The sequence below is a fragment of the Thalassophryne amazonica genome, chromosome 8, assembly GCF_902500255.1.
Source record: "Thalassophryne amazonica chromosome 8, fThaAma1.1, whole genome shotgun sequence".
Taxonomy (NCBI): domain Eukaryota; kingdom Metazoa; phylum Chordata; class Actinopteri; order Batrachoidiformes; family Batrachoididae; genus Thalassophryne; species Thalassophryne amazonica.
In genome coordinates, this window is record NC_047110.1 from 17,814,943 (window position 1) to 17,837,247 (window position 22,305).

The window sequence follows — 22,305 nt, forward strand, 5'->3', positions numbered from 1 at the left end:
TTTTACATAATTATTGTATGGCCTTGCCTTACAATATAAAGCGCCTTGGGGCAACTGTTTGTTGTGATTTGGCGCTATATAAAAAATTGATTGATTGATCACATACCATGATTTGTTCTTAAAGGATTTTGCAGTATTAACACCGATCTGACTCTTCCACACCAAAATACTACAGAGAACTCGGCCCTGTGGCTCCATCTGAAAGAACACAATGTGTCATCTTATCTTTTAGCAAACTGACCTCATAATCAACAGTTATGTCCAGAGTTCATGGGCAGGATCACGGACTCATGATCTGTTGTGCAACTGGCAGGTCCTGGAATACAACTGCCTTCGGCAAGAATAGTAACTATTTCACAGACTGAAGGCATATAAAAGCTTTTATACTTCTAGAGCAGTGACCTTTGAAGACTCAAATGATCCCAGGATCACTCTGTCTTTAACCTGCAGCAGTTATAAAAGTCACACCAACAGGATAAATAAAGATGCACGTGATTAAGAGAAAAAAAAAAAGCTCAGTAAATGCTTAGGAAAAATCATTTATTTACAAAGACTTTGACAAAATAGAACTTATTTACAATGTCTTTATCAGATTTATAACATAGCAACTGATAAATAAACAAATTGAGGCTTTGATTTGACTGAAAATGAGTGAAAAACAATTTATAAAAAATTTTAGCTCTAAAATGGAGCATTTTAAAAACAGCATGTTTAATAAAATCAAAATCACATGAAAATAAATTTTAAATGTGTGCAGAACAGAACTCCGAACTCTTCATGGGTGGAAACTCCATTTAGAAGCACTTAAAACAGAACACAGTCAGCGGAGGACACAGTCTACAAGTGTTTAAAAGACATCTGTCAGGTCTTCCAGACTTCTCATTTTCTTGACAAAAATCCAAGCAGAACCAGCAGCAGCATGGCGGCGGTGTGACGGTGCGGCTCAGTGCAGCAGCCTCTTCCTGCTGTTGGCTTTTCCTGTGTGTGAACGTCTGACCGGCTGACTGACAGGCGACGGCTCAAACTCCAGCCTCCTCTCATACACAGTCTCATCTACAACACCAGAGTTAACACGGAGTTATCAAAAATGCTTCACGTTTATCTAAACCGAACATTTAATCCAAGCTCCACCCACAGACGTGGAGCTTCCTAAACTCCCTCAACGGCAACAGAGACTGTCGTCCTTACTGACAGACAGGACGTTACCAGATTTGAACCTGGGCGTTGCCATGGAGAGGACCACTCGCCACTCTCCACAGACAAGAGCCTTGTGCCTTTTTGTTGTTTTCTTTATACCATCCCAATGCCGCTACCCCACATTTTCATTCGTTATGTGTGCCATCCTCCAAGGGAAGGCAGCAGCTATTATTCCCTGAACAAAAGACTTACCTGCAGGCTGTAGCACCACCTACTGGCTACAATCCAGTTCAACATTGTACAGAGAATGTGTTTTATGTCATAATAAACAAGAAAACAGTTTCATTCAGTTATTCCTGAAGTGAAAGCAAATTACTTACGTAAGTAATAAATATGCAATTTTATGTTATATAAATCACAAGTGAATTATGAAGCAGGTACCAGCTGAATGATAAAACATTTTAAACGTATTAAAGCACAATAATAACCAGCTGTCTGTAGAACATGATAGCAATTTGCTGGAAGATAAACCATTATAGTGACATTTTTAAAAATGAAGCCAACAGTAATTTAAAGGCCATAAAATCTTTTTTTTTTGGGGGGGGCTTATACATGGGTATGTAACATTCAGCTAGTAACTGTGACTGTACACATATGAAGGGCCATGTGTGGCACCGCAGAACTTAAATGTGCACCAAAAAGTCTGAATTTATTTGGCATAAATGCAAAAATGGCAGCATGGTGGCTTCTTAGCTAAAAAAATAAAGTTCCCAAGAACATTTGTCAAATGTTATCAGAACATTACCTGTAAAATTTTCGGTATGTTTCAGAGGAAAGCTTTTTTTCTTGGTTCCCAGAACGTTTGATAGTTAGCACAAAGGTTTTGAGAACATTAGGCCTAACATCCTGGGAACATTTTTAAGGAAAGTGTCTTTTTTGGTTACCAAAACATTTTGGTAACGTTACCTAAAATCATAGTCTAGTCATTGAAAGAAATTTGGAGTAAGACAAGTGGTGAGACTAGAATGAATATATTTGTCAATTTTCCCTCAAGGATTACTCACTTGTCAAAATATAAAAGGAAGTAATAACATTAGGAAAACATTCTATAAATGTTTCTGATAATCATAACCTAAATATAATGTTACCAAAACGTTATGTGCTAACTGGCTTAGTGGTTAGCACTGTTCCTTCACAAGAAAAAGGTCCCAGGCTCAAAGGGGACCTGGTCCTTTCTGTATGGAGTTTGACTGTTCTCCCTGTGTTTGTTTGTCTGTCTGCATCAGTTCTGTGACAGAGTGGCATCCTGTCCAGGTTGTACCCCACCTTTTGCCCAGCAACTGCTGGGACAGGCTCCAACTCCCCCGAGACCCTTAACTGGAATAGATGAATGGCTAACACAAATAACTGCAATGACAGGTCAGAATCCCCACTCTTTGTGATAATTATTGTATGTACGTGAACTCACTGGTCATTAATTTGGGGGATGGTGGATGTTTCAGGGGTTACAGTCTGGGGTAAAGCAAAAAAAACTAAACAAAAACAAAAACAACAACAAAAAAAACAAACAAACTCAATACATCAACAAAAATTAGTAACATCGTTTCATCCAGAATAATATAGAATGTGGACGTCGGGTCTCAGGGGAGTTGAGATGTTGTGATGTAATTGTTTGACGGTCACAATCTCATGATTCCAAAATATTGAAGTAAAACACTGATTACTTCACAATTCAATTCAACTAATTAATTATTTTATTTTTTCACATGCACACCGACCTGTGAGGGGCAGCCCGTAGGGATCACGGATCAACTATGATCCGTTACACCGCTAACGCAAAGCTGCTGTCTCCAAAACCAGTCTTTAAACACTTCCATTCTTAGCAGTAAATTTAGAAAACCTTTTCTGGTAGCACATAGTGTGAGTGCAGTGGCTGGTGTCTCAGTGCGTATTATGAAGATTCACCCCATGCCATGTGGATAACACACTTTTTGTGGATAACACTTTTGGTGTCAGTCAAGCAAATGTGTCTAAAATGGACTTTACAACTGTGCAGCTTAAGGAGATGTCTGCCAATTAGCACATGCGGAAAAATCAAGCTTTAAAAATGCTCACAGTTCAGAAAATGTAGTTAGAAATTTACACATTAATTATCCCCCCCGTGAGGTCACCAGGCTCATTTGTGTGCTGGCAGGTATTCATCTACATCACAATGATGTTGCAATAGGCAGAGTTATTGCATCGATTTTGGAAATGCTCATAAAACGTTGATAAACCCCAAATTATTCACATCATAACTGCTGTGCTTTATTGCTGTGTATTTGTAAATATAGTTGGAGCATATTCATAATATCAGTGGTGTCATATTCATCATGAGGCATGTAACAAAGTGTTATACACATTATTATACACAGGCAGACACACACGTGTGCCACACATCTGCTGCACTTTATGACACAGACCTGCACACACCCCTCACCAAATAACAAAATAATAAAAACAGAACTGTAGCATTTGATAGAAACAAACGTAAGCGTCTACTTGGCCTTTTTCAGCCAAGGGCTCGTCCACTGCACGTCAGCTCCCAGGCCCAAACCTCAGACTACTCATGTAGGTGAACAGTAGGGAGTGAGCACTGGGGATACAACTTTTTGCAACCCCATACAGTCCTGTATCATATTCTGATGAGCATTTGCTAGAAAACAATGAAAATCAATGTTTTCTAGCAAAAGCTCAGTGGTGGTTTTAGGTTTCTTTTTCATTTAGTGAGAAAAACATGCACATGTTATCGCCATAGTTAACATCTCCATGCAACCACACACTTGTAATGACATTTCGGCCTGTTCTCTGAAGACAAACAAGTAGTTTACTGAGTGCATTTTTTCCTTCCCCCATGTCATTACTTCATCTAGTCACTCATCTTAAGAATGTAAATGATAAATGGACTGCATTTATATAGCACTCTCATAGTCAAATCGCTTTACAAGGACGCCTCACACTCACACACACCAATGTCAGGCTGCTATCATACAAGCCACTCACTACACACCGAGAGCAACTTGGACCTTTCAGTCTGAGGGAGATTTGAACAGAGATCCTTTGGTCACAAATCCACTGTTTTAACAACTTGATCATCGCTGCCCCTTATGTATGTTTGTGTTTTAAATAACTACTGTGCAGATTAAATTAATTTTTGTCCTGAGTGCAATGATGGATCCCACAACTTCTGAAAGAGAGCCCTGGTTTTTGCTTTTGCCAAAACATTTTTACCACAATGGAGCACAATCAAACACATTTCAAGCTGTACTCATCAGGACTACCTGTTTAAACTTCTTTGAACATGATTGAAGCTGTTAAGACCACAAACACCTGGAAATTCCCGAGCATTGGCGACAATTTGATCAATCAGGATGAAAGTTTTGAACAGCTTGAAAATTATTATTATTATTATTATTATTTCAAAACTGGTGCCGATGATGGCCATAACTACTGCGTATACTAAGTTTGTTCAACCTTGAAAAAAGATGGCTCAAGAAGTTACTGTGATGATTCAAAACACATCCCAAATTTGCTATTTGGGATGGAACGACACTCTATGGAACAGCCCCATAACAATCTTACTATAATAATCTTAGGAAGGTTGCAAAAAACAGACCTTGTTCTTTAACGGGTGTATTTTTTTGTCACAGTGAGGTGAGAGGGTCTTAAATATTCAACGAGAGAGATGTTGCACAACTGAGAGGAACTGAGCCAGCACACAAACAGAACTGAATCTGTCCATCTGTACAGGCACAGATGAGAAGTACAGGATTTATGTTTATTACTGGATGGAATAAATGGTAGTATGTCTTGTCTCATGTGCGACTGTACCTGAGACATGAACTAGATCCCACTGGACTACTGACCCACTTTGGGCAAGAAAAGAATATTCAGAATATTAAGATTTCTCCTGATTTTCTTTACGGGAACACTGACAACACCACCAAAATGGATTTTGCTTCTCCATTATTTTCAACTGGAATCACTGTGAGTTGCAAACGATTCCTGTTTGTTTTATAACGTCCTGCTTATTGTCCTACACAATGTCTGAAATTCGGTTTGCGTTTACTAAATTCCACGCTGATTAAACATAGCACACAGATTATTTGGAATATTTGTTTTGGCAAGTTTTCACAGTCTCTACTGCCATCTACTGGCCAGCAGTGTTCATGGCAGTATTTGCACTAAGTATTGAGATATCCAATAACCCTTTGCACGTCAGAGTTGTTGCAGCCTCTTGCAGCAGCTAAAAAAAAAAAAAAAAAAAAAATATGTAAATACCAACACACACGTCACATCACATTAATGTGTTGGTTTTTACATAGAATGAATGAGTCAACCAATCAGTGTTAACGGAGGCTCATTTACCCATAATCCCTTTGGCATCCGTCTGTGTTTGTTACAAAACTTCAGAATTAGTGCATTATTTAAAAGGCAAAGATATGTGTTGTATTTTAACTTTGTACAAATGACAGAATCGACATTAATGGAGTTATTCTATCCAGATTAATTTTTTAAATTAAAACCATAAGTCAAAACTGCTTTATTTTCCAAGACGTATGCCTCGCGGGCAATTCTGTTAAGGAATAACATTTTTCTGTGTGAATAGTTGAGCTTCGCTGCTCCTCTCAGGTGGTTCATTGTTGCAAGCTATGTAGTAAACAGTAGGGGTGCCAGAAAAAAATTGATTCACGTCCGAATCGCGATTCTTTTTTATTAAGATTCTGAATCGATCCAAAATGTCCAAGAATCGATTTTTAAAAAGCATTTTTTAAAACATTTTCTTGCTTACTCGCTGCGTCTACTGTTTGTCAGGCAACGGCCACCGTACTTACAGCATCCCCGCGAGGGGAGGGTCCAGCGTGCTTCAAACATTCGTGAGCTGCAGCTTAGCATGGTGGACGAAGAGCTAATTCAGCCAGCACCGTCGCTGCTGAAGGCAAATGTTTGGGCGCATTTTGGATTTTATTATTTGCTGCGTAAGAAGGAGCTTGACATGACTTGTGCAGTGTGCAAAATCTGCAAAATGAAAGTCAAGTACTTCGGAAAGCCCACATGCTACGCCATCACACGGAGATAAAAGAAGCAGAGCAGCGGTATCTGCTGACAACTGACCAGCTCTTCGCTAAACTGCCAGCCAACTCTGAATGAGCAAAGCAGATAAGTAAATTTACATCTTTAGAATCACTCGATTAACCTTTTAAAGCTGCATTTTCTTAAACAAACATTTTTTAAGTAATATAACTATTTCTCAGAGCTCTTTCAATCGAAAATCGATTCTGAATCAAATGGTCACCTCAAGAATCGGAATCGAATTGAATCGTGAGTTGCTGGAAGATTCACATCCCTAGTAAACAGGAGCTTCCAGGCATGGCGCACAAAGACAGAAGTGCTGACTCGTTGTTTGTGTCTGTGTTCGACTTTAGTGCTACCAGAAGCGATCATGGTGTTAAAACTCAAAATCAGCTTGTTAGTAGTTGTTGCAAGTGTACCAGAGACAACACTGAAAGTTATCGGTTAGCTGTAGGTTCTGATACATTTCTGGGTGGTTTATCGGTTTAGCTCTATAAAAGATAACTTTTCAGTTAGCTATTAGCTGTTCTCAAAGCTAACTTTGTGGTTAGCTGTGCCCACCACTGGAGAATGGCAGCCATAAAAATAGAACAAAAGGATCGACATCATTTATATTTAAAAATAAAATGGATATAGGTCACCAGGACAAAAGTAAACTCATTTGTAAACCGTGTGAAACCACGATCATCCTGTGGAACCATCTGAGGAGACATCAAGTCCTAGAATTATGAGACCTTGGGTCCCATATTCCACCCAGTGCACAGCAGCGCAAAGTGAACTGCAAGTGTCGCTGTTAATTTCCACATTGTAGTTCTCATTTTCCCACCGAGCAACCATGTCTTCTAAATCTGTATCTCAACCAGTGGGGTAGCGCAGCGCCATCTGGTGGGCTGCAATTTTTCCCCTCCAAGTTGAAGTAAATTTTTAGAAGGGGACAATATTATTAATATTATACTAATCTAATCCATGATGGAAATTAGACATTTTACACACCATAAAACTAATAAATAACCATTAAAGTAATAAATGGGCACAGTTCAGCAAGACTCTGCCACGACCGCATGTAGTATGATTACAAACAACGCAGGGGCACCAACCTCACATCACTGACACTGACTGTTCTGGGTCTGTTAGTAAAGCTTAGGGCTAGCAGCCGGCGATCACCTTAGTATTCTCTCTGCTTCCCTGTTGATTTATTGCTGGTGAACTCGTACCTTAGGTGCAGTTTTTCTGGCCGACTGATTGTGCTTTTTCCCCTCTGTCCGAGGTTCTGATGACGCCTCACAAGGCTGACAGTTGCACATCACAGGGTGCTGGATTGACCACGGGATACCATGGCTGAAGCTGAGACAGCACACTGCAGTCTGCTTTTGGAATATACTAAACCACAAGGACGGCCCACTGATGGCGTGAGGGCTGGAAGCTGGCCCTACATCCCAGGGCACTGGATGATCCGCTGCCTGGAGATTGCTTGCGTGGTCATCTCAATAATGGACTGTGTTTTTGATGTTATTCTGGTTTTTGGTTTCTTCAGCTTGTAAAATCTTTGTAAAAATCTCATAATTGTTACAATGGCCTAAGCATTGGGCCTGGTCTGCTTGAGGTTTCTTCCTCAACATCATCAGAGGGAGTTTTTCCTCACCACTGTCACAGTAAGGTTTGACCGTACTCATGTGAAGCAGTACTTGAGGCAGCGTTGTGATTTGGCATTATATAAATGAAATAAATTGAATTAACTTGAACTGAAATTGAATTGTTCAATTGAATTATTATTACTAATGTTATTGCTACTTGGATTTGCCAGTTTTCAATTCATTCCACATTTGGTTTAAAAACGCATCTGGTTTCTTACTTTATGAAGAACATAAATCGTGTTCAGTGTGCAGACCTGTAAAATATTTCCCCTTATCCGTAAAAAGGGCTTTTCATGCTTGCAGTATGACTGATAAATCCCGGCATCATTCAATGGGATGTGACAGGCTTTATATGGGGAAATGAGGTGAAGTAATCATATTAAAAAAATCCTTCGTATTTTGCCACATTGGCGTGTCCGCCACACAGACAGCGTACATCCATGCAACTGAAAGCAGGAAGCGTTGATGTTCTCAGATGAAGCTCTACTGGAAGAAGAAAAAGTTCCAGTCTGGCTCCAAAACAGAGCACATCCCCACAGACGTCAGAGCACAAATAAACATGTTTACAGTCTGTTACAAAAACAGTTTTGGTCGATAGCGATTAGAGTGCCTTGATTAGAGAGAGCGGCGACATGACGAGTGGAAAAAAATTGGTCACATGACTCATGGTGCAATCTTGTGTTCAACATAGCGTTCGCTGTTAATCTGTCTGTGTGTAAATCCAGCTATTTTATTTATTTATTTGCTGAAAATGACGGGTTGTTGTGCGTTTGGAAGCACAAATAGACAAAGCAAGGGCTTCAAGATGTACAGATTCACTTCAGATTTGAACAGAAGAAAAATTTGGGAAAATAAAGTCAGCCGTGTGGCATGGCAGTGACTTCACTGTCAAAGGTTTGAGAGGTAAATTTATTGTTCAGTTCCATCTACAGTAAAACTCACCTAAACCGCTGTCATATAAACCAGATATTTGCAGTTACCGGACAAAAAAGTCACAGTTTTTGTATTATTGGAGATGCGACCGCCCTCGCCAGAGTCCCAAGTTATATTTTGCCACCTTTTACCTTCTCCAAAAAGAGCCACAGAAAGTCTTTCCCTTTTATATCTCAACAATGGAGGTACCCAAAGGCACATTTGTAAAATATGTGTTCAGATCACCCGGATGGGACATGCCCACGTCTGTGTGCGCCTCTACAGAATGCATAAATGTAAAAAAAAACAAAACAAACAAACAAAAAAAACAAAACACAAAACAAAACGCAGAGGCCTGGTAACCCCCCCCCCCTCCTCTCGTTTTTTAAAGGCTGCATGTCTGGCCCATTTATTAAGCAGCCACGCCCATCTCTCATTTATATTGTGCTATTTGTTCATAATAAATAATATAACAGTCACCTCCTTATATAAAACTAATCTCATCAACTCAGTTGGAACACGGAGTGCAGTTTAATGTAATTGCTGGGCTCCCATCTGTAACAGTGATATGTTGCATTCCATTAATACATTTTACAAAAAATTATTAGATTAGAATAGACAAAATAATTGGGATCTTTTTGAATAAGTTCAAGCTCATTATGAGTCTGAATCGGTGCACTGAAAGTAGAAAAGGCTGAGAATCCCTGCTCTAAATCACAAGACTGCTTGTGTTCATGTGGGTGTAATGGTCTAAAAATTAAGTGCTGATAGTTACAGAGGTGCCATGTTGATATAGTGTGTCACAAGAAACCACCAAAACCCTGCTGTAAATGGAAGCACAGTGTATTTCTTGATTTAAAATGCACAACTCGGGCACGCCTGACATAAGCGGGTTCAGAAAACACAAACTCTGTTTGCCTGCACATACTGGTGGCAGTCCCATGCAACAGTGCATTAATGTGATGGTGTATTACTGCCACCGTAGGGAGGACAGGGTTAGAGAAATATTTTTTGAGCCTACTGGTCAGGACCAGTAGCAACAATTTTGTTGCTGGTCCTCCTGGTCCAAGGTAGAGGCCTGAGGTATTTGGAAGTGAGAGCCTCCGACGGTGAGCCTCAGCATAGCATTAATCATCACATCATGCACATGTATTCAACCAACAGTTATTGTGAATCTATAGCATGATAGAACGTTTTCATTTTGTGTTGAATGTATGTAAAGTTCTAAACATTTTTTTTTTTTTTTTACATGATCCTCTGCTTTCATGTGAATGTACCTTATATGTACCTTATACTTTGCTTTTCTGTAATTCTGGCTTTGTGCTTGTTTTACGCAATCCAAACATAACCTTTAGCTTTTAGCTCTATAATGTATTAGGGGTTAAGCGTTGGGCTTGAGACCAGAGGATCCTCGGTTCAAACCCCAGCCTGATCAGAAAACCACTAAGGACCCTTGGGCAAGGTCCTTAATCACCTAGTTGCTCCCTGTGTGTAGTGAGCGCTTTACATGGCAGCACCCTGACATTGGTGTGTGAGTGTGTTTGGGTGAATGTGAGGCATAACTGTAAAAGTACCTTGAGTGTTTGATGCAGATAGAAAAGCGCTGTAGAAATGCAGTCCATTTATGATCAAAATTTTGATTGTTGAAGAAAATCATGATATAGTTTCACATCCCATTCAAATTTTGTATAGCAAAATGCAACAGTTGATCTAAGTTAATTTTTTATTTTGTTTGACCAATTAAATGATTTATTTATTTATTTATTTCAGTTCCAACCACACAACCAAAAATCATTCCAAAAGAAAACATAACAAACGTAACAATACTCCTGAATGAAAGGGGGTAGAAAGAAGCGAACTTATATTTTATTATTAAAACATCACAAAGAACAAAGACACCATACGTATTTTGGAGATGCTTTCTCTCTCTTTTACCTTTATCTGGGGAGAATTCCATGGCGAATGTGGTCTGTTCCTTCAAATACTGTCTACAAGAGGATGCACGTGCATGAGGTTTAGTGATTACCTCACGTGATGCGTGCTCCCGGGGTGTGCACGCTAACATCCATAAGGTGTCTTGTTGTCAGAGGCTTTATCTGGGTTCAGATTTAGAAGTGTTTATTTCTTGCTAACTTTTATAAAATATATGAGAAACAGATTTATCCAGAACTAAGTTATTTCAGCGCGTTTTCTGCCATCTTGGTTTATTTGGTTCTAACGAGCAGCCAAGCTAACATGCCGCCTCGTGCTAGTCAGGGAAAGCCCCCACATGATCTATAACATCGCTACGGTTGCTATAGAATGTAGTTCATTGGCCGTCTGTTCAGTAGGATATTTTCCCTTCACTGGAAATTAATTATTAACTTTTTACAGACAATGCAAATTTTGATAATATTGGCAATGTCATATTATGAATCTCTTATTTAAAAGCTAAAACTGTAGTGGTGCCAAAATGACTTAAATCTTAAAAATCCAACAGCGCTACACCTTTAATGACGGTAATAAAAAATAATAATGATAAAAAAAAAATCTGTAGACCACAGTCACACATCTTACCTTTAAATTGAGTGCTTTTCTTAATAGTGGAGCCTGTTTTGCCTTTGAACAACAATGGAGAGCAAGTGAGTGCCAAAATTCCACTTGCTGTGACTGGCTTCCTCACCTTTGTGCTTGGTGGAGTCACCGCTGCTGAGAAAGAGAGACACAGAAGGGAGAAAAAACTATGTTGAAATAACTGCAATAACTGTCAAACAAGATGAATTTCAAATAGATGGTTTAACTCTATACATACAAATACTCTTGTTAACACACACAGTTTATGGTTATTTTTAACCCTTATTAAAAACTATGATCAGCTATAGAACAAGTCAGTTGTGCCTTACTTGACTTGGCTTCAGGTCCTGTGGCCCAGATCATGTTGCTTTCAGCTGTTTGAAGATCCCGACAGTCCTCCTGCTGAGCCAGTTTCTCCATCCACTTCAAGTCATTCAGTGGTGAGAGAGGGGAAGCATCAGCTCCAACACAAAGAGGCTGTTTCGAGGTTGAAGCTGCAGATTTGTTACTTGGGGGCTCATCGGTATCATCATTGTCCTGTAATCTACAGACTCCAAGCTCAGCTTCCTCCAGCAACTCCTCCAGCTGTGGCTCTCCCCTCAGAATGCGGTCTTTAGCTCCAACCACTCCCACCTGGGCTTTCTTCCTTCGAGGCCAGTTATTGAGGTTGTCTGGGGTCACCTTCCCGACACTTTGCGGTGAAGGTGTGAGTGGAACGAATTCCGCAACCACCACTGGAGACACAGTTCCTGCATTATGTTGTGTAGAGGTGTAGGACTGGCAGATATAGGTTTGCAGGCTTCCAGTTTTTGCAGGCGTATTTTTGGCTGGTGTGACATGAGTACAGATTGATGGTGAAACACATCCAGGATCTCTGTGTTTAGACAATAAAGCCACAGGGCTCTCTAGCTGAGACAGTTTCATATTAGCTACAGGGCTCTGAGCTGCTGAGCAAGAACCAGCATAAGGAGCCACACTGCCTGGATTCAAGGAGGCTGTACGTTTGATTTTGAGTTTTGGAAGTCCTGATGATTGCATCTCCATTTCTACTTCGTATGTCACCGGGTTTGGGATTACAGTACCCTTTTGTTGAGCAGATCTTGCAGAGCCCCTAGGGGTTGAAAATCGAGGGGAATCATTTGAATATCCCAAACGAGCAGCAGCCTCCCTCTGCTGCCGGTCAGGAGTCTGCCTGAAGCCATAGTTTGTCCGTGGCACAAGTGACTTTGGAGAAGTTCCATGGTGCAGAAACTTGTCGGTTGACTGTGAAGGTTTCCTGGAGAAACTAATGCTCATCTTGAGATCACTAGAAAATTCAGTCTTTATAATTGCTGCATCAACAATATTAATACTGCCGTCCTCTGTGGTGGGAGTACTAACATGGGAGGAATCAAACTGTGGTGATTCTCTATGTAAACTGGAGTCAGTTCCAGAGGTTTGGGAAGACTCAGTTTGGCTCCCTTCTTCAGCATCTGAATGCAAGTGCTTTTCTGCATGGTCAGAGGTGTCCCCAAAACGAGATTTAGTTTTTATCCCGGAGGTAACATTCACACTAGTCCGAGACCTTAAGTTACATCTGGTCCTACTTACAGCTGCTTTGCCAGACTTTATTTCATCCACAGATGTAGTTGAAGTTTGCTGCAAAATATCTGAAGTTTCTGAAACTGCAGTGCCACAGTCTGGTGTAAATAAAGATGCACATGGGGACACAATGTTTGAACTTTTGCTTGGAGTTCGCCCAGATCTAGTAACCATTTGGTAAGTAGGACTAAGGCTTTTGACTTGACATTCAGTATTTGGTTTTGATGATAGGTGGTGGTCTATTGGTGGTATGACTTGTGAAGGAGTACCCAGGTGACTCATGTCACTTTTTTCTTCATTTTCAAGTGGTTTCTTTTTGTTATGAATCCTTTCAGAGAGCATTTGATGTTTTTCTTCTGAAAACATATCTGCATTTTCCAGCCTTGCTTCTGTAGATTTCTTATCCGGGGTCTTGAAGATGTCTGTTCTGCTGTTTGAATTTCTGAAAGTACTGTTGGGTGTTCTCGTAAATCTTGGAGAACTTTGTGGTACAATCCGAGGTGATTCTGGCACCTTGAAAGGTAAAGGATTGTCTACTGCATGCTTCTGTGGTGATGGAGACCATGAGACACTCTTCTTTGGAGTCACGGAGGTTGGACCTTTGTGCAAACATAATCCAGAACTGCTTTCAACTAAGGCCTTGACTGGAGTCCTGAGAATACTCTTGAGTGGGCTGATGAATGGCCTTTCCTTCACAGGAGTCTCTGCTACAGGACTCTTTATGGCTGGAGGTCTAAAAGGACTACTACTGGGTGTTCCAGAAGTGTCCTGACAACTTTCTGATACAGTATTCTCAGGTACAGAGGACACACTCATCTTTGTTGAAAGGGGGGTGTTGGGGGTTCTTTGTGTCCTGGAGGTCCGAGGTGTCCTGCTCCCATGGCTGATCTTCCAGTGTCCGCCAGGTGACTCTGGAGTTTTACGTGGACTCTTATAAAAAAAAAAAAATAAAGATATCAATTAGAATCCACTGACTTTAAAATTTCTAATGTTACTTGACATCAAACCGCTACATATAAACATTAAGTGAAATCATTGTATTTTTTTAAACCACTGTGATGACGGACACTTGTAGGAATAATCTTTCAAATCAATTCAATGATCACAATCAGAACCATTACCATGATCAGGGTCTCTCCAACCATTGGCTGAGCAAGCCCTCGCCAAAACAACATTCCAAAATGATTCCTTTGGTGCTTTAAATAGGAGTGTGCCAGAGTTTGTTATAAATTTCAGTATGCATCATAAAAAGTACAGAACTAAGAAATGATGAAGTCAAATAACAGTGTTTTAATTGTAACTGGAGAGTGACACGTATGAAACTTGAAAATGGATAGATGATATTTAAAATTTGTGAGAACAGCTTTACTACAAATAATGTGAATACATTATTACACAAAAACAAATCATGTTTGTAGTGTGTAATGGAGTACTAATCTAAGTTTATATCTGCTTTTACACAAATGACAGTTTCAAAGCATCAGCTGTCTGAACTGAGTTGAGAAGTGTTAGTGTACTGTATCTTGTTTCATTATACACAGTGATTTCATTTTAATGTTTGTACAGTTCTCAATTTTCATAGTGACCAATTTGTTGACATAAAAACCTTCACCTGCCAGAGAGAGAGGGGCCTTTACAATAAATAAATGAATAGTGCAGTTACACGTGAAATTGCTGGTTGCTTGTTTCTTTCTTTTTTAATAAGCTATTTAAAATAATTTGTTGAAACAAAGTTAAGATGATTGTCAAAGGTAATAAACAGGCACTCTACAGAGCCGTTGCAGTTGAAATGTTTAGATGGTAATGTACTCTTCTTCCTGTGCATTCATGCTTCAGAAAATGCTGACTTGTGCACTGCTGTACGTGACACTGTCCATGAAAATGGTATAAAAAATGTGCTTGATTAATTAAACCTGCACAATCTATGGAAAATCGGTTGAATTTAAATATCCCATAATGTCGACTTTGACCAAGGAAAAAACATTTGAAACGTCAAGTGCCATGCACACATTTTGTTGTTTAACCTAATCAGCATATGCACTTAAATGTCCCAAAATAAGTAATCCGCCACCGGGATTGGAGATTCAGAATTGTGCTCTGTCTATTTACGCATGTCTGTCTGTTACATTTTAACACTACAATTTCTGAACACATTACCCAGTTTAGTTGAAAATAGATATTCATAAGCATATGCTATGCATTCTCACCGGTGAACTTTTGACTTATCTGTCACACAGGAGGTTTTGCAACAGAGCCACTTCAAACACAGTGTACTCACAATGTCAATAACGTCTGTCTGACTGATTCCAAAATAGACATGTGTAATAATACTAGGTTTTCCCACCCTATGAACATTTGGGCTATATGGCATCACACTCTACGTGCTTCCTTTTCTGGATGATGACTGAATTATACACGAATCCTTCAGTTACTCCTGGTGGGGGGGATCCTTGGGGACAAATTGTCTTGCTGGTTGAACTAAAAGTCAGAATTCCATTCCAGCAATATAGCAACCTATCTAATGAGCCGTAACATTTTAAGTGGACTGTCTGTAAGAACAAGAAACATCCTTCATATTTTGTTATTATGTCTGCCAAAAATGAAATAAAATCATCAGCGTTTATTTATTTGTCTGTCTGTTGGCAAGATTACATCAAAACCACTGTACGGATTTTGATGAAATTTTCATCACAGATAATCATTAGGCCAAGGAAGACTCCATTATATTTTGGAGGTGATCCGGATCAAGTTTCACTTTATATAGGTTTTGAAGGATTACTGTTAGCAGGATTGTGGCAAAAGTACTTCACAGATTCTCACCAAATTTACAACACAGATGCAGATTAGGCCATAGAAGACTCCAGAATTTTGGAGGTGATCTGGATCCGGATTTTAAATCAAGATTCACTTAAGGACTACGTCAAAACTACTTCACGGATTCTCACCAGATTTACAACACAGATAAATATTAGGCCATAGAGGACGCCATTAAATTTCGGAGGTGATTCGGATCTGGACTGGTGGATGTCAGAAATCTGTGATTGCTCTTGTGTTCATTATATAGATTCATAATAATCCTCTTCAGGTCAATAGGGCTGGAGCCTATCCCAGAGCACATTGTATGAAAGGCACATTTGACAGACAGTATATCAGCCAACCAGAGAGGGAATTTAGTCACTAGTGTCGAGGCCTAGAATAATATATTATTTATTACATCCACCAAGGATGTAATAAAATCACCTGAGTTTATTCATTTATTTATTTGTCTGTCTGTTAGCAAGATTACATCAAAACTACTGCTCAGAGTTTGACGAAATATTCACTACAGATAGATATTAAGCCATGGAAGACTCCCTTAAATTTTGGAGGGGATCCAGATATGGATCGGGATTCTGGATCAAGTTTCACTTTATATAGGCTTTGAAGGATTACAGTTAGTAGGATTACATCAAAACTACTGCATGGATTTTGACAAAACTTTAAACACAGACACATATTAGGCCATGGAAGACTCCATTACATTTTGGAGGTGATCAGATCCGGATTCTGGATCAAGATTACTTCACAGAGTCTCACAAAATTTTCACCATGGGCATATATTAGGCCATGGAACACTCCAATAAATTTTGGAGGTGATCTGGATATGGATTCTGGATCATGCTTTTCCTTCATATAGGCTTTGAAGGATTACATCAAAACTACTTCATGGATTCTCACCACATTTTCACCACAGATAGATATTAGGGCATAGAAGACTCCACTGCATTTTGGAGGTGATCCGGATCTGATGTCGCAGACCGAACAGTTCCCCCCAAAAATTGGTCTGCCTTGCCTTCACTGCGCATGCGTCATCTGGGGCCACAGCAGCTCATCTGAGACACAGTCTCTCCACCCAAAGCGATCAAAGGGAGTAATGTAGCTATTACCCATCAGATGGCAAAGTAAAACCTCTTAAATCACTCTAAAGTTAGTTTTAAGCAGAAACAAGGTGATAATCAGTGACGCTTTGAAATGATGGAGGTGCAGTGAATGCAGCACCAGCAGCTTGTGCTGCTGTTGCGCTCTGATCATTTCCTCCATCTTTTATGATGAAATAACGCTGAATTTATGTGGAAATGATGACTGGAGTGCAGCTTTAAGCAGAAACGAGGTGATAATCGGTGAACCGCGAGAAATGACGCATGCACAGTGAAGGCAGGGTGGATTGATTTCTAGAGGAGACTGGTCTGCAACACCAGAATCAAGATTTCACTTGATATAGGCTTTGAAGGATTACTTCAAAATTACTTCACTGATTCTAACCAAATCTGCACCACAGACTTCTCATTAAATACATATTATTTTGTTATTATGTCATGATGTTTTGATTTCCTGTTTCTGTTTCTTCACCTTTGTAAAGATTTGTAAAAACCTTGTAACTGTTAGAATGGCCTCAGCAGTGGGTCACCCCCCTGAGTCTGGTCTGCTTGCGGTTTCTTCCTCAATATCATAAAGAGGGTTCTATTTCATTCCTTCTGACCGCCAGAGGGTGGTGCTTTAGCACCTGGATTATTCCATGCGGGCATGTGCAAAGGGCGGTTATCTGGAATTCATAGAGTTGTAGTTACATACGTAACTCTTGTTTCTCCTTACGATTGTTGCTGTGTACTTGGTCTAGGGGTTGGTAAGGTTAGACCTTACTCGTGTGAAGCGTCTTGAGGCAGCTTTGTTGCAATTTGGCGCCAGTGGTGAGCAAAGTTCTGCCAATCCACTAACTGCTAATTAGTGAAGCTAACTTTTTTGTTAGCAGGTTAGCTTTTCAGCTAAATTTGAAAACCATCAGCGGACCACTAAGCTGCCACTAAATTTAGTTCCTGTTGCGTGTTTTACAATAGTCAGACGGTTGTGAGCTCAGTCCTCCCCCAGCAGAAGAGAGCGGAGTGAAACAGCTACTATTGCCTCAAAAAAATATATCTATATTTTTTTTACTTTCATGCAAAAAGACAGTGTGGAGGAGACATGCACTAAATTCTGAAGGCTTGAGCTTCAACAGACACGTGCCAAAAGGCATTATGGAAAATTCAAATGTCTCTTTCGATCACTTCTCTCCACATCCCACCCCCACCCACTCGACCCGTCAAAATGCATTGAACACTGCCATCTACTGGATGGGAGTGTGAATAGTGGCCCAATGTTAGTCATAAATTACACTTCACAAGCAGAATTTTCAGTTTTGCAAATGCCTTTTTTTTTTTTTTTACAAATGAAAAAAAAAAAAAAAGACATTTACAAATACACATTTATTTGTACAAACCAACACACACCACGTTACAGTAACTTGTGTGTTGGTTATTTTTGCCATAACGCCTTTTGGCAAGTGTGTCTGTTAAAAGCTCAAACCTTCAGAATTTAGCGCATTCCTTTAAAAGATATGTCATGTGTGTGATATTTTCCCTCTAAAAATGACAGAGGTACCGTTAATATCGATAAACTGTCCGGAAATTAGTTGTTTATGAGTAAAACCATGAGTGAAAACTGTGTTGCGCTTCATGTCTCCTCCCCACTGTCTGTCGGTCTGCATGTGGAAAGTAAATGACTTTTGTTTTGTTTTTTTTTGGTGATGGCAGCAGCAGCCGGCTCTTTCTGCTCTCTTCTGCTGGGTGAGGACTGAGCTCACAGCCGTCTGACTACATAAGACAGAAGCTCTGACTCGTTCGTTTTTGGGTTTGTGATCGCTTTTGATTTTACTCAGAAGCCTCGACGGTGCTAAGCTTAAAACTGGCTTATCAGTAGCCGACAGTACTAAAAGTTAGTTAACTTTTCAGTTACTGAATTAGCGGTTATCGAACCTAAATTTTTGATTAGCTGTGCCCACAACTGTTTGGCGCTATATAAATATAATAAATTGAACTGAATATAGGGATGGGATTACCGGTATGTATGCCAAACTTTCTTATACCGTTGCTTTGATATCACTGCAATGCAGCATAGACACTTACCGCAGAAGCAAATGTGATGAATAGAAAGCACAGGGAACACTCTACTGTAAGTTACACATTTAGTAAACTACATAATTAAGTAGAAGACCTGTACCTCAAAGACACTGTCTGTGGACAAGCGCGTCTTGCTGGCTCCGGGCTCATGAGACTCTACAGAGGTAGATTGATGACCAGGTGAATGAGCAGCCCCAAAAAGAAGACGCATGGGAGAGCGAACTGTTGGCAGGTCAATGCAGCTGTTTCTGGAGTCGCTCAAATGAAGCTGGGATGCAGAGAGTGCCCTGTCCAGGTTGCGTGAGCGAGGTTGGGAACCTGAGTAGAAAGTGATTGAGTGCCTTCTAGCAAACTTCTTTATCCTTGGGCTCCTTCTGAGGTCTGTTGCAAAAACAGGAATGAATGAATATCCAAGATCTGCATAACGAGATATAATATACGATATAAGTTCTTTTTTTTTTTTTTTAAGTAGAACAGTTAAAGATGGTCACAATTTCAGTTGTGTCTGTACGTGCAGAAACTCCTTAGCTATAATCAAATTTCTGGTTAAAAACCAGCTCATTTCAGATGACCATGACATCTGCAAAAGAAGAAAAACAAAAAACAAACTAAACTAGAAGCTCTCGGAGAGCGCAAACCTCCGCCAAGGCCATAGGGTCACTGACGTCGCATGGTATACCCTTTGGCAAAGAGACTTATTCCACGTCGTTTCATGCATCTACCGTCATGCTTCAGATTCAGTGGTTAAACCCTTAGATCTTCAGCAAATGTATTTATAAAGAGAAACTGCATGAACTACACACATTTTTTTTATTTTCTAATAAGTTTATTCAATGAGGAAAAACAAATGCTAAATTATTGTTGTGTCGTAACTTAATTTTTGTTCAGCCTTTGTGACCCGTCTTCATTAAGTCAGATGCAAAAATGTTGAAATTGGCCCTATCGTGCAATGATAAAGAATGCTTTAAAAAAAACAAACAAAAAAAAACTACTGGATTCGGATCGTGTTCTGGATCATTACCAAAACTGAATGACTTCTAAATTAGGCCAAGATACACCCCTGGTAAAAAAAAAATTCCCTGAAATCTGTTGAGGATTTTTTGAGTAATCCTGCTAACAAACCAATCAACAAACAAACGGACGCAACCGAAAACATAACCTCCTTGGCAGAGGCAACTAGGTGTCTGGGAGATACTATTACACTTGTAAAAGGTGAATATTTTATTTCAAAATTACTTAAAACTCTAGCATTCCAGTTGTGTGTATCAATGATACACAGGTCCATTCACAAACCACCCAAAATTGCCTGATTCTTTTTTCTACCCAACCACAACTTGAACCATGTACATTAATAAAGACAAAATGATGCAGACACGCTGCCCAGCCTGCAAAATGGTACTGACATAACCAAAGAGAATGTAACCAGCAGCGCTGTCAGCTTCAGGAACCTCCTCTCCAAATACTTTATTTTAAATTCTCATGTCTGCAACTTCTCCCACCATCTCCATGTCCACTCTCCAATCATGCAAGTGCTTGTTGTCAGAACATTCTGCATCTTTTCACGAATAGAGTTATTCAACCAAAGTGTAAAAGTGGTTCCCAACCTTTTTTGGAGCACCCCTACTTGTACCTGAGCAGCCCCCACCAACCAAAAAAAGAATAAAGTGAGTAATTTCAAAAATAAATTTTGAGATGGGCCGATTCATATTTTTACTTGAGGCCAAAATATGGCCATCGGGTACTGCAAACACTTTGCATCTGTCTGTCCAGTCCTATTACTGCTAGGGTCTTCAAATTCACAGGGAGCATTTGTGGTATACAGACCTTGGATAAGTTCATATCTAACTAACCTTGACCTCTTTTAAGGGATCAAAAGGTCGCATTCTGTTTCCTACTCTTGTGCTCATACGGCCAAGGGTATTTTAGCATTGCGTTATTTTTTCAGTTCCGATATGATTCAGATGCACAACTGCTGATAAGATAGATTCTGAGACAAGAGCTCTTGCTGAACTTGTTAAACCTTGTGTGTCTTCTCGTGCCTTGCAGTCAGAAGATGTGAGTTTGCTGTGTTCCCAGAGTGAAGAATTCAGCAGGTTTTAGCATCTTTGTCAACAGTTTGCTTGTTGATATTAGAAAGCCCACTTATGTAAATCTTAAAATGTATTTTTCTTCGGTTTAGCTCAGTCACAGTCAGTCAGAGCTGCGTGTCGTCAGAGCGAGCTGCAAAAAGTTTGTACCTGAGTTTTCTGAGGTGGTGTTTGTAGTTGCCATCTGCTACGCCGGTGTTTGCCAACCCGGACAGTGGGAATACCACCTCAACCGGCAACTTAGCCCCGCAACTGGACAGCAACAACGTCCGAGGCCCGCCCAACGTGGTGAATTCACTGAGGCCGCGCGCTGTGTCATTAAAGCCGCGCGTCACGAGTGCCGCTTCCCCGAGGCCTCGTGCAGCCACCGCGGATCCATCAGCGCGGAAACACCGAGGCCGCGCGGCACCAGCGCAGTGCAGATCCATCCCGGTGACAAACAACGCAGGCTGTTAACATCGGCGATCGACAAGCTGCTCATAAGCCGACCATGGGGCCTAAGAAGGTTCTGACAGCGGAGGAAGGTGACAATATTAAAAAATCTCTGGACTTTCTATCAGAGGAGATTTCTATTGTGAAGCAGCAACAGAAAACAATCATGGATCTGGTGGAGGAGGTGAAGGCATTACGGCTCCAGAACGCCGAGAAAGACCGGCATCTGGTGCAGCTGGAAAATAGAGTGGCTGAATTGGAGCAGTACACCAGAATTAACGACGTCATCATCACAGGTCTTCACATCAAACCACGGTCCTACGCACGGGCGGTAACAGATGAGAGCGGAGGGGAGCCCAGTGAACAGGAGGTCAGCTCTGTGGAAAAACAGGTTGCTGATTTCCTCCTATCTAAAGGTATAGAAATGGATTTAAATAACATTGAAGCGTGCCACCCTCTGCCCCGGAGAAATGACGGTGATAAACGAACCGTCATCATGAGATTCATCAACAGAAAACACAAAACAGCACTGTTAAAACAAGGAAGAAACTGAAAGGGACAAACGTATTCATCAATGAACATCTCACCAAACGGAATGCCGACATCGCCAGGAAAGCACGCTTCTTAAAGAAACAGGGAAAAATCCAGCACACATGGACTTCAAACTGTAAAATATTCATCAAACTGAACGGATCACCAGAACAAGCAAAAGTCATGGCAATAAGGAACATCGAGGAGCTGGACAAATATGAACAATAGGTATGAGGACTCAAACACATCACAGCACCATGATGCAGACTGGAGCATCCCACTCATCCACATCATCTACACCCGGAGACAAGAGAGACATAATGACTAAGGATAATGATCCGTTTATTTCTGCCC

The 22,305-nt window shown here is 40.3% G+C and overlaps 1 protein-coding gene across 1 annotated transcript in view; it reads right to left on the reverse strand.

Annotated features, from left to right (window-relative positions):
• Window positions 1-737: 737 nt before the first annotated feature.
• The window catches only part of ticrr (TopBP1-interacting, checkpoint, and replication regulator), a 78,673-nt gene continuing 57,105 nt past the window's right edge, over window positions 738-22,305 (reverse strand). Inside the window, 4 exon segments of the mRNA XM_034175799.1 lie at window positions 738-1,053; window positions 11,352-11,480; window positions 11,678-13,859; window positions 19,002-19,282. Coding sequence (XP_034031690.1) covers window positions 944-1,053; window positions 11,352-11,480; window positions 11,678-13,859; window positions 19,002-19,282 — 2,702 coding nt within the window. The 3' untranslated portion in view covers window positions 738-943.